The sequence below is a fragment of the Xenopus laevis genome, chromosome 5L (assembly GCF_017654675.1).
Source record: "Xenopus laevis strain J_2021 chromosome 5L, Xenopus_laevis_v10.1, whole genome shotgun sequence".
In the NCBI taxonomy this organism is placed as follows: domain Eukaryota; kingdom Metazoa; phylum Chordata; class Amphibia; order Anura; family Pipidae; genus Xenopus; species Xenopus laevis.
Genome location: NC_054379.1, coordinates 80,851,908 through 80,866,920, shown reverse-complemented (window position 1 = coordinate 80,866,920; position 15,013 = coordinate 80,851,908). Strand labels below are relative to the sequence as shown.

General features: G+C 36.5%; 1 protein-coding gene across 2 annotated transcripts in view; it reads left to right on the top strand.

The window, feature by feature from the left end:
* cdc40.L (cell division cycle 40 L homeolog) overlaps window positions 1-15,013 on the top strand; it is a 48,397-nt gene that overhangs the window by 18,699 nt on the left and 14,685 nt on the right. For both annotated transcript variants that reach the window (XM_018263309.2, XM_018263308.2), the window contains exons 2-7: window positions 5,905-5,991; window positions 7,939-8,068; window positions 10,200-10,283; window positions 12,571-12,710; window positions 13,013-13,109; window positions 14,305-14,444. In XM_018263309.2, coding sequence (XP_018118798.1) covers window positions 5,905-5,991; window positions 7,939-8,068; window positions 10,200-10,283; window positions 12,571-12,710; window positions 13,013-13,109; window positions 14,305-14,444 — 678 coding nt within the window. The remainder of the gene's footprint in view (window positions 1-5,904; window positions 5,992-7,938; window positions 8,069-10,199; window positions 10,284-12,570; window positions 12,711-13,012; window positions 13,110-14,304; window positions 14,445-15,013) is intronic.

The following is a 15,013-nucleotide window of genomic DNA, read 5'->3' as shown; positions in this document are numbered from 1 at the left end:
AGAATAAAAAAGAACATTGTTTTGGATGAAATAGTGCATTACAATTTGTCACCAAGGCAACATGGTGCCAAGTTAAAAGCTTGTCTGTCTCCCACGCTCAGTAGTTAGCATCTATTCATTTTGGCGAGGCTAGTAATTTTTATTTCCATCCTTTTATATGTGTTGGTTTAATGTAAAACCTGGCTGTGTGCCACTTCGCTAGCAATCCACAACCTTAGGGTAACCTTGTTAAGAATGAAAGGATCAGGCTTTTATCATTTCAGAATGCAGTTTGCATAGTTCAGTGCTGAAAAAAAAATCTTTCCACATATTCTGTTTTTATACTGTGTATTTACTTGCTGACCTATTAGTCTATTGTGAGAGTCCTGCATGTAAGCTAATGTACAGTTTCTAAATCACTGTAGGCCACTCCTACCCAGCTTTATACCTCGTCTTTGCACACTTGTTTTATTATATGTTTAGTCTGTCTGCCCCCTCTCACACGTTCATTTTTCTTTCAATAGTTTTTATTTGAGTTTTAACATATTAAGAGAGATAAGCAATCGTTACATTCACGCAGTATCTTCTGTTGTTTGCTTAGAAAAGGAAAATGGAAAGAGAGATAAAGATAGAATCGGTCCTAGAACTTTTTCGAGCTTCTCAATTGTTGCATTGGGTTAAAGAACGTTGGCTATTGCAAAAACCGGGCGCAGCCGCCCAAACCTTCTTTGAACGATGGTGTTCGAGGGAAACCATACCTGCAAAATCAGTGTCAATTCTATATAGATGGATGCTTTCGCCCAAGGAGGTTACTAATTTGGGATATATTAAACTCTGGGAAAAAGAACTAGGGACTTCTTTGTCGGAGGAGGAATGGTTCAGGGTCTGGTCTAATTTGAAATATAGTTCCATTAACACGGTCCTTTTGGAAGCAGGGTATAAAGTCTTGACTAGGTGGTACTTAACGCCAGCTAAAATAGCGAAGATATACCGCACTTCTAACAACCATTGCTTCCGAGGGTGTAGGATGCCAGGCACGATGGGGCATATTTGGTGGACGTGCCCGAGGGTTATTAGATTTTGGAGGAGGGTCTATCAACTAATATTTTCGGTTTTTCAAATTAATCTAAGGCAGCACCCTTACGAAGCCTTAATGGGACTACCTCCTCCAAATATCCCGAAAATTCAATGTAAATTGTTGAATCACATATTCTTGGCGGCCAGACAAACGATAGCGAAATGCTGGAAGTGCCCCACTGTCAATTACACTATGTTTAAAAATAAGGTCGATTGGATATATGTAAATGAAAGGCTCTCGGGGTTGGCCACGGACAGGTTACAGACGATTAACAAAATTTGGCAACCCTGGATTAGGTATAGGTTTAATGGTACAGTTTCGGGCGCCATTTGATGGGTTGCGATAGCGGGGCAGTCAGGCACTCTATATGTACTTGATTTCCATTCTCACTCCATGGTAACTGGGTCTCCACCGGTTAGGTTATGATGACCGTTTTTTTTTGTTTTTTTCTGTTTGTTTTGTATTTCGATTTGTGGTATGATGTTGAATTGTTGACACTATTGTTGAAACGAAAACAGTGGTTCGCATTTATACATAAAATGTAGTTCTGTATCATGGCCGGTACGTACCGTTTTGTGAATGTATCGGGAGTATGCATTTTGATATTAACAGAATGTAATGTGATGGTATATTTCTGCAAGGAACTACACAAATAAAAATATTTAATAAAAAAATAAATTTAAAAAAAAAAAAGATAGAATCGGTCCTAACGCTGACTAAAGAGGGCCGATTAGAGAGAGAGAATAAAGCAAATAGATAAAAAATAACTTTTGATGGCATATTGTGTTTCATGAATTAGTATTGAGCATTGCTTGTTCTAAGATGTTTTCTGCGAGGTCCCTTGTTTACCATAATAGAAAATAATTATGTGGGCTTACAGTTGTAGGACTTTCCTGAGATATAACCTGGGAATATTAGCTAGTCTCGAAATATATAAAAAAAAAAAAAAAAAGAGTATAACAAAACACTTATCGCTCTATATAGTCATTATAGAACGATTACAGGAAGATTGAAGGGGTTCCTGTATTTGGGAAAGAATACCCATGGTTCCCATATTTCTTTGAATTTCTCATATTTATCTGTAAGTAAACTGGTTAACTTTCATTAACCATTATCCAGTTAAATTTGTCTTTAAAATGGGAAATCGGAACAAAGGTCATTTCCAGTGTTTAGATATTGTGATTTTCGCTGCCAAAAACATAACATTTATCAAAATTCTGGTATAGGTATTGATGTTAGATATCCTTTTATTCAATAGAGCGTTTAAAGGATCTTTCCTAAGGTTGACTTGTGTTACCGAATATATAATAGTATAAATCCTGGTCCAGAACCTTTGGATATTTGGGCTAGTGCCACCAGATATGCATCACAGTACCCGTTTGACCTCAGTGTCTTGACTACCAGCGCGTAAGAATTTTATATGCAGTTTCCAGTAGCGAAATTTTCCTAGAACAGTGAGCTGTGGTTTCCCATAAGATCCTTGTCCCATGCTGTAACATATGACAGAGGGGTTTGGTACTGTGTGTCAAGAAGTAATCAATACAAGTACGAAATTAGGCCCCTTGCGTATGGATATTTAATTCAAGCATTTTCAAAGTATGTGGGAGTAATTGGTACTTTTTCTTTATTGTAGGTATGTATAAAGTGGTTTATTTGCTGGTATTGAAATATCTCTGAAAGGGGGAAATTATGAGTTTCTTGTATAGTAAGCCAGGTTTTAGCACAGAATAAAAATTGTATATAGACTTGAAACCCTTAGATGTCCACCTTTGGAAAGATGTGGGAGATAAGCCAGGGGGATTGCCAAGAATCGGTGCTGCTGGGTGGGAAGATGACATAAGTTTAGCTTGGTATTTATATTTATCCCAGATATTCAGGGAATTATTTAAAAAGGGGTCAATAATTTCTGGGCGTTGTACTGCGGGGCACCATAGTAATGCTTGTGGGGTAACTGGATGTAGTTTCACACTTTCATATTTACTTATTTGGAGTGCTATGTACATGCATTCCTGTGAGGGAGGACTTGGTAAGGTGGTGAACACTCCACAAAAGGTTGGAATTGGGAAACGCCACCATTTTTTTTTTTTTTGTAATTTAACTTTTTATTGATCTTCATTTCCAAGGAAAGAGAACAGGTACAACAATGATGTTAGAAAATATGCAGTGGGCTATATCAGATGCTTCACAACAGAATATATCCTTTCAGTTAGCTCAATCAACACATATGCATCATATCTTGAAAATGTACATTGCAATAACGAAACATTGAATCCACACGGAAATGGAAGAAGTTTTGGTAGGACGCCACCATTTATTTAAAAAAAAATATCAGATTACTTTTTTGATAAATGGACTTGCTGCACTGGTTCAGAGCAGTGCAGAACTATGAATTTAGATAAGGATAAGACCAAATAAAAAATCATTGAGTAAATTATAATAACTTGACCAAGTATTTTTTATAATGGCCGTAGACAGTCGAATTGCAGTAATAATATTTTTGACTGAATTACTTTATGTAATTGCTGGTCGGTATATGGTAAATATTACTTTCAAAAGCTTTTGTCAAAGGGCAGTGTACCGGTGCACATTTCCAAATATTTGGGTTCGTAGAACTTAAGAAAATGGGGATGTAGAGCTGTTTCTGCTGGTTTAAACAAATGTTATACAGACATGGGATCCCTTATCTGGAAACCCATTATCTAGAAAGCTCCAAATAAAAGGAAGACCATCACCATTAATAATTATAAGTTTTAAAAATGATTTCAAGGCCAGACTGGGGCCCAGGGCTGCGGCTTCGGGAGCCCTCCTTGCAAGGTCAATGGCCTTTCGTCCTCATCCCCAGGGCTGCCCCCCTCTGTCACAACTACTTACTGTTTTTCCAAGTAACTGCAGCTGTGATTGGGGTACAGAATGGTCTGAGCGGGTGAAGGGGCTTGGGTTAGAGCCGGCCCAGTTCCACCCTGAATGATTTCATTTTTCATTGTTGTAATAAAAACATTACATTGTACATAATTGTAACTAAGCTGCATGAATTTATATTGGTGGGTTTTTTAAGGTCTAAATGATTTTTAGCAAGCTTAATGGATGGGGATTCAAATTACAGAAAGATCCTTTATCTGGAAAATTCCGGTAGTACAGTAGTTTAATCTGCAGTGGTTCTTTTCTCTTAGAACTTTTTGTTTCTGAGGTGAGTATGGTACTGTATATCTCAAAGCTGTGGCCGTTGGTTAAATAATAGGCCATTGATCCTCTAATAAACTTACTGTCTTAATTTAGAGTCTTAGAACAGACAAGATTTATAGAAATAAAGCTGAAAGATATAGTGTACCCCTTTTTAAACTTGAGTGCAATTAATAGGGCTTGAACTAAATTGCCTATTGTTTTAGTAAATATCTATGTTCATTATTCTAGAGCTAAAAATTAAGCTACTCCATGTTTGTTCCTTGCAAGTTATATAATTAAATTTCCAACATGTATCTCCTTCCCTTCTCTCTCTGTTGTGACTGTTTTATTAGCAAGAGTCGGTTATGTAGGGGCATTATCTGTGCTCGTGTAATCTGATTATCTCATAAAAGCCAAACATGGATAAACTTCAGTCTCCTTGTTTGTCGTCTTTAGCCTGTTGTCCGGTTAATAAAAACCAAAGATTTTTTTTTCTCGATTTAAAACAACAAGTAAAAGTATTTTAAGCCCAAGCCCTAATTATTGAACTCATATTGAGAAGTAGTTATCACTTTCCCTTTAAGAGAATGTTTAAGATTTTCTTTAATTTTGTCGTAAAACTATAGATGGACTCAGCTGTAGTTATAGAATTGTGATAACCATTGGTCTTTTGTTGTAGTGTTTTGTTTTAACAGCAACTTTAGCTTACTTTACAGATATGCATATTTGTACTTCATAATTAACTTTAAACGAGATAACAACAGACCTTAAGCTGGCCATAGACGCAAAGATCTGGAGAGAGATCTTTTGGACCGTGTGGAGAGTCCCGACATTTTTCGTCCGGCGGAGATCGGTCGTTTGGTCGATCGGACAGGTTAAAAGATTTCTGTTGGCTGCCGATAATATCTCAACATGTATTGCCGATCGTACGATTTTCAGTGGGAGACTGTCACTAGCTTTGGTCAGACATAACTGTTGTACAATTGCTGTCAGGGACAGAACATTGGCTGATCTGTTCTTTTGTACTTTAGTTGATGGAAATGGTTAGTGGCAGGTCGGGAGATGGGGAAGTCCGATCGTACGTTGATTCGTACGATCGGATCTTTGCGTCTGTGGCCAGCTTAATTCTCCAAATTTCCTTTGGTAGTTTTGTGGTGTATGTCCAAGTATGCACTAGATTCTGTTTGCAGACTGTTTTCAGTAAATAAATATAAACATATATTGCACACCCTCTACTTAAGTCCGTTATCAGGGGGTGTTAGTTGTTGTATCTGCTGAGTTTGAGATATTATTACAAACTGAAAGAAAGTAACGGTCTTGTGAAAAGCTATTGTCTGCCTCCAAGTAATACATAATTATCTCCATGAATCATTGCCTAATTCAGTAGGCTGGTGTTCTTAATGTATCAACTTGTATAATTGACTGGAACGTAAAACCTGAAGTCAGGGTGCATGATTGATAGGGCTGAAGCCACTAGAAATTGCAATGGTATATCAAATTGTAGCATCAGGACTTACTGAGCTGCTATTCAGCTAAAGGGTAGAAAATGTACTGTAGCTGTTTTTTATTTATTTTTTTCATTTATTTTAAGATTTTTTATTTATTTATTTTTAAAGAATTCACACTGATATTTCCCATCCTCAGTGATTCTGCTGCTTTTATTAACATGCCTGTTTTTGTTATAGGAAGATGTGGAGACCGGAGATCACCTTGATCCGTATGCCAAAGAGGTTCAATTTAATCCTACCTATGAGACAATGTTTGCACCACAGGTAAGATTTTCTAAACCTCCGACTATAGTACCGTTCTGCTGGCATTAGTGGCTGAAAATCAATATTCACGGTACAGGCAATCCCCCCCGTGTTACGTACGAGATAGGGACTGTAGGTTTGTTCTTAAGTTGAATTTGTATGCAAGTTGGAAACATATACAGTACATTAACTTATTAAATGCAACTAAACATAGTATTTATTTTTACCTTTCTGTGTTCTGCAGTAGACAACACATGCCAGTGGAGATTGGGGCAAGTGATTTATTAAAGCTAAATGCTAATAAAAGTCAAGCAAACCATAGTATGTTACTGTAATAGCCCACTTGACAAAGGCTTGATAAAGGGCCCAGTGTGGTCCGAAACTTTGCCTTACTTAGTCTACTAAGAGTCAATAAATCACCATTGCAATTTAAAAAACTGGATCAGTGTGCTACAGTTTCCTTGGATTTACTTATTACTTACTTTGACTCTGAGCAGGGGGTCTGATAGACTGTTTAGCACCTGATACCCGAGAGGGTACTTTATAACAGGTAGAGCACTCTATTTTCGTGTGGAACTGTAATAGTCCCTGTCTGTAAGTGTGAGTTGCATGTAAGTCGGGTGTATGTAACTCGAGAACTCCCTGTACAATATTAAGGAAAAATACAGACTGGGCACATTGTCACCCCCAGGAAACGTCACATAACAAATCCTGATTCATTACAATTGTGCATGTAAAACACTTTACATGTGGTGAATCCCAGGTTATTATGTGAAAATGTTGAAGAAAACCTTTTTGCACAGTTACCCGGGATCACAGCATTCAAAGTGTTTCACATGTACAACTCTAATAGATCATGAGGAGATGGTATTTTCAGTCTAGGGAAAATAGTTTCAAACAGGTGAGTAGCAAATGCTATCTGATTGCTTTGGGTTACTATACCTGATGCAAAGTTTGTAACATTTATTCCATTGCCCCGTAAAACTTCCAGCAAGGTGGGTCGGTAAAATGTTGTAAATATTTTTATTTTGTACATATACAAAATTTTTTTTGTACATAAGTTGGTGCAGTTTTCATATGTTGCAGGAGTCACAACAATGTGAACCCCTCACAGCATTGAGGAAATTATCACAACGTTTCTCTTAAACAGCAGATAGAGAGCCTAAAGGGGTTCAACTTTAATCATAAATTAAAGTTTAGTATGACGTGAACAGTTATATTCTATGACAGTTTGCAATTTTTTTTGGGATTTTTTGAAGAATTTAGAGTTTTGGTTAGCAGCTCTCCAGATTATAATTTCAGCATGTTTGTGAAGATTCACGTTCATCCCGGTCCTGGTATATCTATAGAAATAAGTCAGATCAACTGGACTTGCTGTCTTTTTCTTGAAGACGTTTCACCAGTCATCCAACTGGCTTTCTCAATTCAGAATGACTTGTAAATAAGACCTTTCTTGAATAAATACCCTGGAATGTTGTTCCAATCAGCATGTTTATCATAATCAGCAAGGCTGTCATGAAGTTAGGTGTTGGTTGTATTAGCATGATTGAAGCTTTAAGGTGTTAAAAAAAAACCTTCCAGCGAGAGGTGCAAATAACACCTAGGAAGGTTTAATACACCTCAAAGCTCCAATCATGCCAATACAATCATATGCTGATTGAAGAAACATTCCAGGGTATTTATTCCAGAAAGATCGTATGTACAAGTCCAGTTGATTTGACTTATTTCTACAGAGATAATTTCAGCACCCACCAACTACTGATTTGAATGAGACACTGACCAGGGCCAGAATTGAATCATAAGTAATAATAAAATAAAAAAAATTGCAGCCTCACAGAGCAATATGTTTTGACTTCCGGGGACAGTGACCCCCCCCCATGTGAAAGCAGGATATTCTATGACATACTAAAAATTAACCCCTTTAAGGTTACTTGCTATTGAAACAGTATTTTAATTTTGTTGCTGCAGTTCGGTCCCAAAAATCCGTTCAGAACACAGCAGATGGCTGCTCCTAGGAACATGCTTTCAGGATATGCAGAACCAACGCATATTAACGATTTCATGTTTGAACAACAGAGAAGAACATTTGCAACATATGGTAAGAAATGTTATCATTGATATATTTAAGACATATTTAACTTTCTACAGGTATGGGATCCGTTAACGCCATTTTATCCAAATAATTAACATTTTTAAATTTTAATGATTTCTTTTTTCTCTGTACTAATAAACATTACCTTGTACTTGATCCGTACGAACATATAATTAATCCTTATTGGAAGCCAGTCTATTGAGTTTACTAATGATTTTCTAGTAGAATTTAGGTTTGACAATCAAAATTACAGAAAGATCCATTATCCGGAAAACCACAGCTCCCGAGCATTCTGAATACCAGGTCCTATCCCTGTACTTCTAATACTAGTGATGTTAGCTTTAAGTACACCTTTTAACAAGTTTCATGTATATTAATTGTTTTTGAGGCTGATTGATTTGTGATTTTCCCTTGGGAAAAATTATGATCTAAAAGAGGGAAACTTTGCTTTTCACCTCTATTCGATTTCTATTAAGAAAGGATTTTTATATGTATTCTTTCAAAGACATTTACCCAAAATGGCATGAATCACCAATCATTCCCATCATTATCATTGTTGCTGCCTGTCGACTACAAAGTGAGATAAGAAGAAATTCAAACAAAGTATTTTTCTCTTAATTTTGTATACGTGGTAATATTGCATCAGTGCAGTCTTTTTCCACTAAGCAGTGTATGAAACTGGCTTCATGAATGGCTAAAAAGCAAAAGTGGCGCATGTTTTGTTCGGCTCACTGAGAATTTCGTTTTCTTTGTTTCGTGTCTATATGTTCCCTGTCGCTGCCCAATTCAGCTGTAGTCCCTTTACAATTTTATCATCCGTTTCTTACAAAATGGCATATAGCTTCTTTAATATATTTGTGTAGAATAGCAGTATTCAAACAAAATACATTCACTGATGCTTGTACATGCTCTCTGTCCCCTGCTATATGTGTCTCTCTATATCAGGGGTCCCTAACTGTGGCGTGCCAAATTGGACGCCAGCACGCCCAAATTGGACGCCAACCCGATCCGACCCCCTACCTAGCCACAATGCCTTATTGGTTTGTTTACACTCTGATGCATGACTGTTGGGATATCTCTGCGTAGGCAGCATTCATCCCTGTATTGCATATAATGTCAATATATGATGAAGGAAATCATAAGGCACAATTCTTTTGTAAAACCTCATACCTCATAATATGACCACTGCTAAATAATTTGTATATAGTGAATAAGTATATCCCATCAATCAGAAAATCAGAGTATTTTCTAACTTTCATCTTTCATCTACAGGTAAGGAATGCTTTATTTGACAACCCTTTATCAGGAAACTCAGAAATACAGGAAGGCCAACACCCATAAAGTTCATTTTAAACAAATAATTCTAATTTTTAAAAATTGATTTTTCTCTGTGATAATAAAACAGTACTGTAAGAATTAATGTATTCTGATCCAAATTACAAATTGATTTCTCATCCGGAAATCCCCGGGTAGTTGGCATTCTGAATAATAGATCCTATATTTGTAATACCATGTATTTATACTGGCATGTTTATTATCTAATCATGATAACAATAAAGTATATTAGATCTGATTACTCGGTGTATCCTCTAATGTTATTAGATAATAAATTACATTATTATATTATTCTATTATATTATAATATGTTATTATAGATTAATAATTGCGTTATTTACAAATCAGTGCTTTGGTTTCTTCATAAGAATCATCTCATTAGATAATGTTTAATGTTATCAACAGCAAAACGTGTATTTAAAAAATTACTAACAATTCCATCAAGTATCTGGTCGATTGTGATTTTTACATAACATCAGTACTTTGTACCTTAGGCACAGCATTTCATGTGTACTTCATCCACTCTGCATTAATGGTGGGTTGGGTTTATTGTTCCATTAGGTGGTGCTGTCTACAATGTCATATTTAAGTCCATGCACTTACAAAGACCCTTTTGTAAGAATATTGCATGAAGATTTTGCTGCATACTGTTCATGTTTGTGTTGTCTAAAACCTACAAATAATGTTTTCTGCTTTAAAGCCAAGTTACTTTTGAAAAAACTAAACCTGAATTTTAAGATAAATCAAAAGATTCAGTTCCAGCATAAAATAAATATTTCAGCTTTTTTGTTCTATTTCTTAGGTTATGCATTAGATCCTTCCATAGACAACCAGGAAACCAGCACTAAGTATATAGGTTCTGTTGATGAAGCAGAAAAGAATCAAGGTAAATGTATTGAGAATATATTGAAATATATTTAGAATTTACCTATTTTCTCTAGCAAGTTTCATGCAAACATCTTGCTTTATATTCTTTGAATGTGTGTAACTCAGAATGTGGATGTTACTCAAGAAAGGCTATTCAAATGAACCTTAATGGAATACATAATGCTCTTCTTTTAATACACTAACAAATAGTGTATCGCATTCTATGAGCCTTATTGCAAATATTTCCCGACACCTGCCTGTCCGGAACCAAAGGTATTACTATGATGGTGGGGCTCTCTAGGTTGCTTTAACAGTCTCTTCTGTTCTAGGAATGATTTCCAATACATGGAATGTACTTGAATTTACTTTTATACAGTCACAAGAGCATTAGTACATTTTGACACAGGTGTTCAGTTGAGTTGAGATCAGGTCTAAATTCAGGCCTATTAAGTTACTTTCTCAGGGCAGGTAGTGGTGCTTCCAGCTTGAGAGCCATGATTTCTTTGATCACTGAAGCATGTAGCAGCAATTAACACTAAAGTTTATGCATACCCAGGCAGCTAGCAAAAGATTCCAGTCCCACCAGTAAAATTCATTGGAGTTACCTTGTTGTACTGCAATTCTAAGTACGTCAGAAAAGATCTCTACTTATCTGTACAGCACAGCAATTGGGCAAGAAATGTAACCAACAGTAGATTTGTAGGCCGCGCACTCCTGGGTATCAGCAAAGATCGCTCGTCTCCAAATTATTTAAAAAGGTAAATTCTTTATTAAGACATACAATCAAATAACCATAGCGTCTGAGGTCTGACGCGTTTCGTGACAACACACTTCCTCAGGAGGTCTCTGAGGAAGTGTGTTGTCACGAAACGCGTCAGACCTCAGACGCTATGGTTATTTGATTGTATGTCTTAATAAAGAATTTACCTTTTTAAATAATTTGGAGACGAGCGATCTTTGCTGATACCCAGGAGTGCGCGGCCTACAAATCTACTGTTGGACCTTTTGACGTTCCCTCCTAGTGACGGACTCGGGGCTGGCTGCACCCGGGTCACTTCTCCTGCAGGGTAAGATTCCAAGGATTGTCTTTAATTGTGTAAAATCTTGCACAGCGGACTAGGAGTACCCGGTGTTCAGATTAAAGAGTGGGGTCCGGGGCGTAGTGCACCCGGACCAACCAATGTTTACGGTGAGCAGGGTTCAGTCTGCATTAAGCTATTTAGTTTGAATCGATACCCGCACTATTGTCGTATTTATTAAGATTAAGCAAATGCTTAGAGCCGGATTTGCTTCTTTTGCAAGAAATGTAACCATGCTAAGATTTATTGTGGGTGTTATATTGCATACATGCCTTTCCTGGGAAATGCCAGTAGAAACAGATGAGAACAGTGTATTCCTGCTGCTCACTCTTCAGCCATCACAGAGAGCTATTCGCCTCTCCCCGCTATATGACATAAACACATTTTTGTATTGAGAACACAACAATGCGGTCTACTTAATCTTTGGCATTTTCCTTGAATAGCAAATAGATTGCAGTGTTAACATTTAGTTGATCATGAAGAATTAAAGCTTAGGGTTTTTCATATTATTTGTAATGATACAAAAGCTGTAAAAAAGCTAAAATAAACAAGTTACATGGCTAGAAGACTCCTTAAGGAAGTGTTTTGTGTATATTAATATTATTTTATGCCAGTCCTTCCTGTCCCATTATATAGAACTGCATCTAAAACATTTAATAAATACAAAGTGTTAAGATTTTTAAACTTATAATGGGGTTCTTAACCCTATGACCTTATAATCTACTGTTAATTTGTTACAAAAGCTAATGTGGGTAATGTATTTTATATATGTCCATTTATTAGATATATTCTGAAATGTAAACTGAAAGTCTGTTGTAACTCAAGCCATGGGGAAAGTCTCACCCAAGACTAGCAATGTGGCAATTCCACTTATTTCTAATACACCTATGCAGACAAGTTATGACCCCTGGAACATGAGCCATGATAAGCTTTTCTGCTGGCCTACCAACTATCCATTTCAAATTCTTCCTCATAGCCACCAAATATTCAGAAGACAAACATAAGAGGTCTAGATATCTACATTTGTTGTTATGAAGGCTAACAGTAGCTCTAAGCATTATAATTCACATTATATGATGTGACTGCCAATGGTTTGTATTCTGCAGCTTTCCCTTGAAATGTCAGAATATTGGTTACAGGGTAGAAAACCAGTATTGGTTTTGAACATCGTCTGGATGTCCTACCCCCAAAGTTCTGGTAGTTTTTATGATAATTGCTTCATTTCAGGTTTAACAGTGTTTGAATCCACACAGAAGAAAGTCGACAAAAGAAAGAAAATTAAAGGAAGCGATGCCTCGAACATAGAGGGTTTTCTTGGCCCATGGGCAAAATATATTGATGAAAAGGATGTTGCGAAACCTTCAGAGGTAAACTTGTGTGAGCTGGTTTCTGAGCACAGTACAGGTATAATCAGGGCTAAGGCATGGAGGGCAATTTTATAAAGTAAAAAAAAAAAATAGTGGGAAATACTGCAAGTAGCAAGCAACACATGATTGTTTGCACATGATTGTTTGGTGGATTCCTCATGTCAGTAACTGGCATTCTGGCTGCTGCCATAAAATAACAGTAAATTAAACTTCTTGTGTGCATGCACCATGTAGTAAATCTTAAGCATTAATTAACATGTATTGTTATAATTAAAAGCTTGTTTTTATTTTTACACTTCTAGGAGGAGCAGAAGGAGTTGGATGAAATAACAGCGAAAAGGCAAAAGAGAGGCAAACAGGAGGAGGATAAGCCTGCAGAAGAGAAGACCATTTTACATGGTATCTCGCTCCAAAATTACAAATTATTTTGTAAAAGTAAAAGCCTGTTTTTAAGAGTGCACCATCTACTCTTATGTCATTTAGTCCAGAATATGTACACACAAGTTTTTTTCCCTTAGCTTTACAAACTTCATGAGCGCTTCATGACAGGACTGTGCAGTAGGTACATAAATCCTTCATCTCCGAGTCCTTATTTTGTGTTGCCTCCGATTCCATCTTTGACTGCTCTGTACTGGTAAAACTGGAGTATTTGCTTCAGAAAGACTATTATAGTTTATATAAAAAAGCTGCTGTGTAGCCATGGGTCAGCTCTTCAAGCTGGAGAAAAGGCACAGGTTTCATCAGCATATATAAATATGCCCTGTCCAATACAATGGTGTTTTATCTGTTTTTTTTGTAGTAGATTATATATTAATTACTTTAAAACTTAATTTTTTTTGGTGGTACAGTTTTTTTTAAATATACTAATATACTGCCCATGTTAATTGAAAGAAGTACATAACATACAAGGCATTTTATCACTGCCAAATCTTAAAAATATTTTTGCAACTCTTGACTCCAGATACCCAAAATTGCTTCCAACCCTATGACCCAGACTCCACTGCTCTGCTTCATGAGCACATTCAACACATTCCTGCTTTCTAAGCTGCACTTCCTTACTGCTGCACCTTTTTTCCCTCCCCTTTTGGATGTGGCAGAAATGGACTATCCACACCTCCAACAATTGATCTCTTGGTCAAATTTCAGAATCCATGTAATTTGACCATTCACGCATTCATGCATGTTCTGTGGAAGATATCTGTTGGATATTTGCTACTCCGCTCTGATGTGGCCATCAGTTAAGCACAACTTGTTTTGTACATGCAGAGCTTAGGCAGATAATGAATTTGAGACAGTGTATTGACGTATATGACAGTTGTGTAACTAATTTGTGTTTTTCTATCCCCAAGGTAATCATCATTACAAATTTGGTTTGTATACTGTACACATTTCGTTAATAGCTTATCTCCACATTAAAATAATAATAAAAAAATCTCATCACTGAACTATAATTCATATCCAGCAATCTAATTCAGGTTTTTGGGAGGCAAATTGACTCAGCCAAAGGATGTTTTGTAGTGCAAGGTGCAAGTGTATAAGTATACCTTGATGTTACTCTTATTATCTTAAAACTAACTTACCCATTTTCCCCTAGTTAAAGAAATGTACGACTATCAAGGAAGATCTTATCTTCATATTCCTCAGGATATCGATGTGAACTTGCGCTCAACAGAACTCCCAGAAAAGTGCTATCTTCCAAAGAAACAGATACATGTCTGGTCAGGGCACACTAAGGTAAATGTTTGGAATATGGTAAATAATGTGGCCACTGATCATTATGCACCATGGATATTTGTGTTTTCTTTAATCACAAAAGGTGAAATGGTGCCCCTTTACAGAACCCTGGATAACGGTTTTAAAAAGTATTGGAACTGCATCACTTGATGTTATTTCAGCAACTTACTTGCCCAAATCAAAAGTTTTTGTAGACTGAGGTAGCATGGAGAGGTGCGGAAAAATCATATTGAATTCATTGTTCACAAGATATGGATTCATTCACTATTCTGTAGGACAGTTGAAACAAAAAGTGAAAGACTTGTAATTGCATTTTGGAAAATCATGGAAACAATATGACACATCTGTGACTCTGCCAAAAGAAGGCCATGCACCACGGTGCAGCATGCTGGTGGTAGTATTATTTCTTATTTTGGTAGAGTGTGGGAATCCTGTTAAAGTGGACCTGTCACCCAGACACAAAAATCTGTATAATAAAAGTCCTTTTCAAATTAAACATGAAATCCAATTTCTATTTTTTATTAAAGCATTCATAGCTGTTGTAATCTCATTTAAAAATCTCAGCTGTC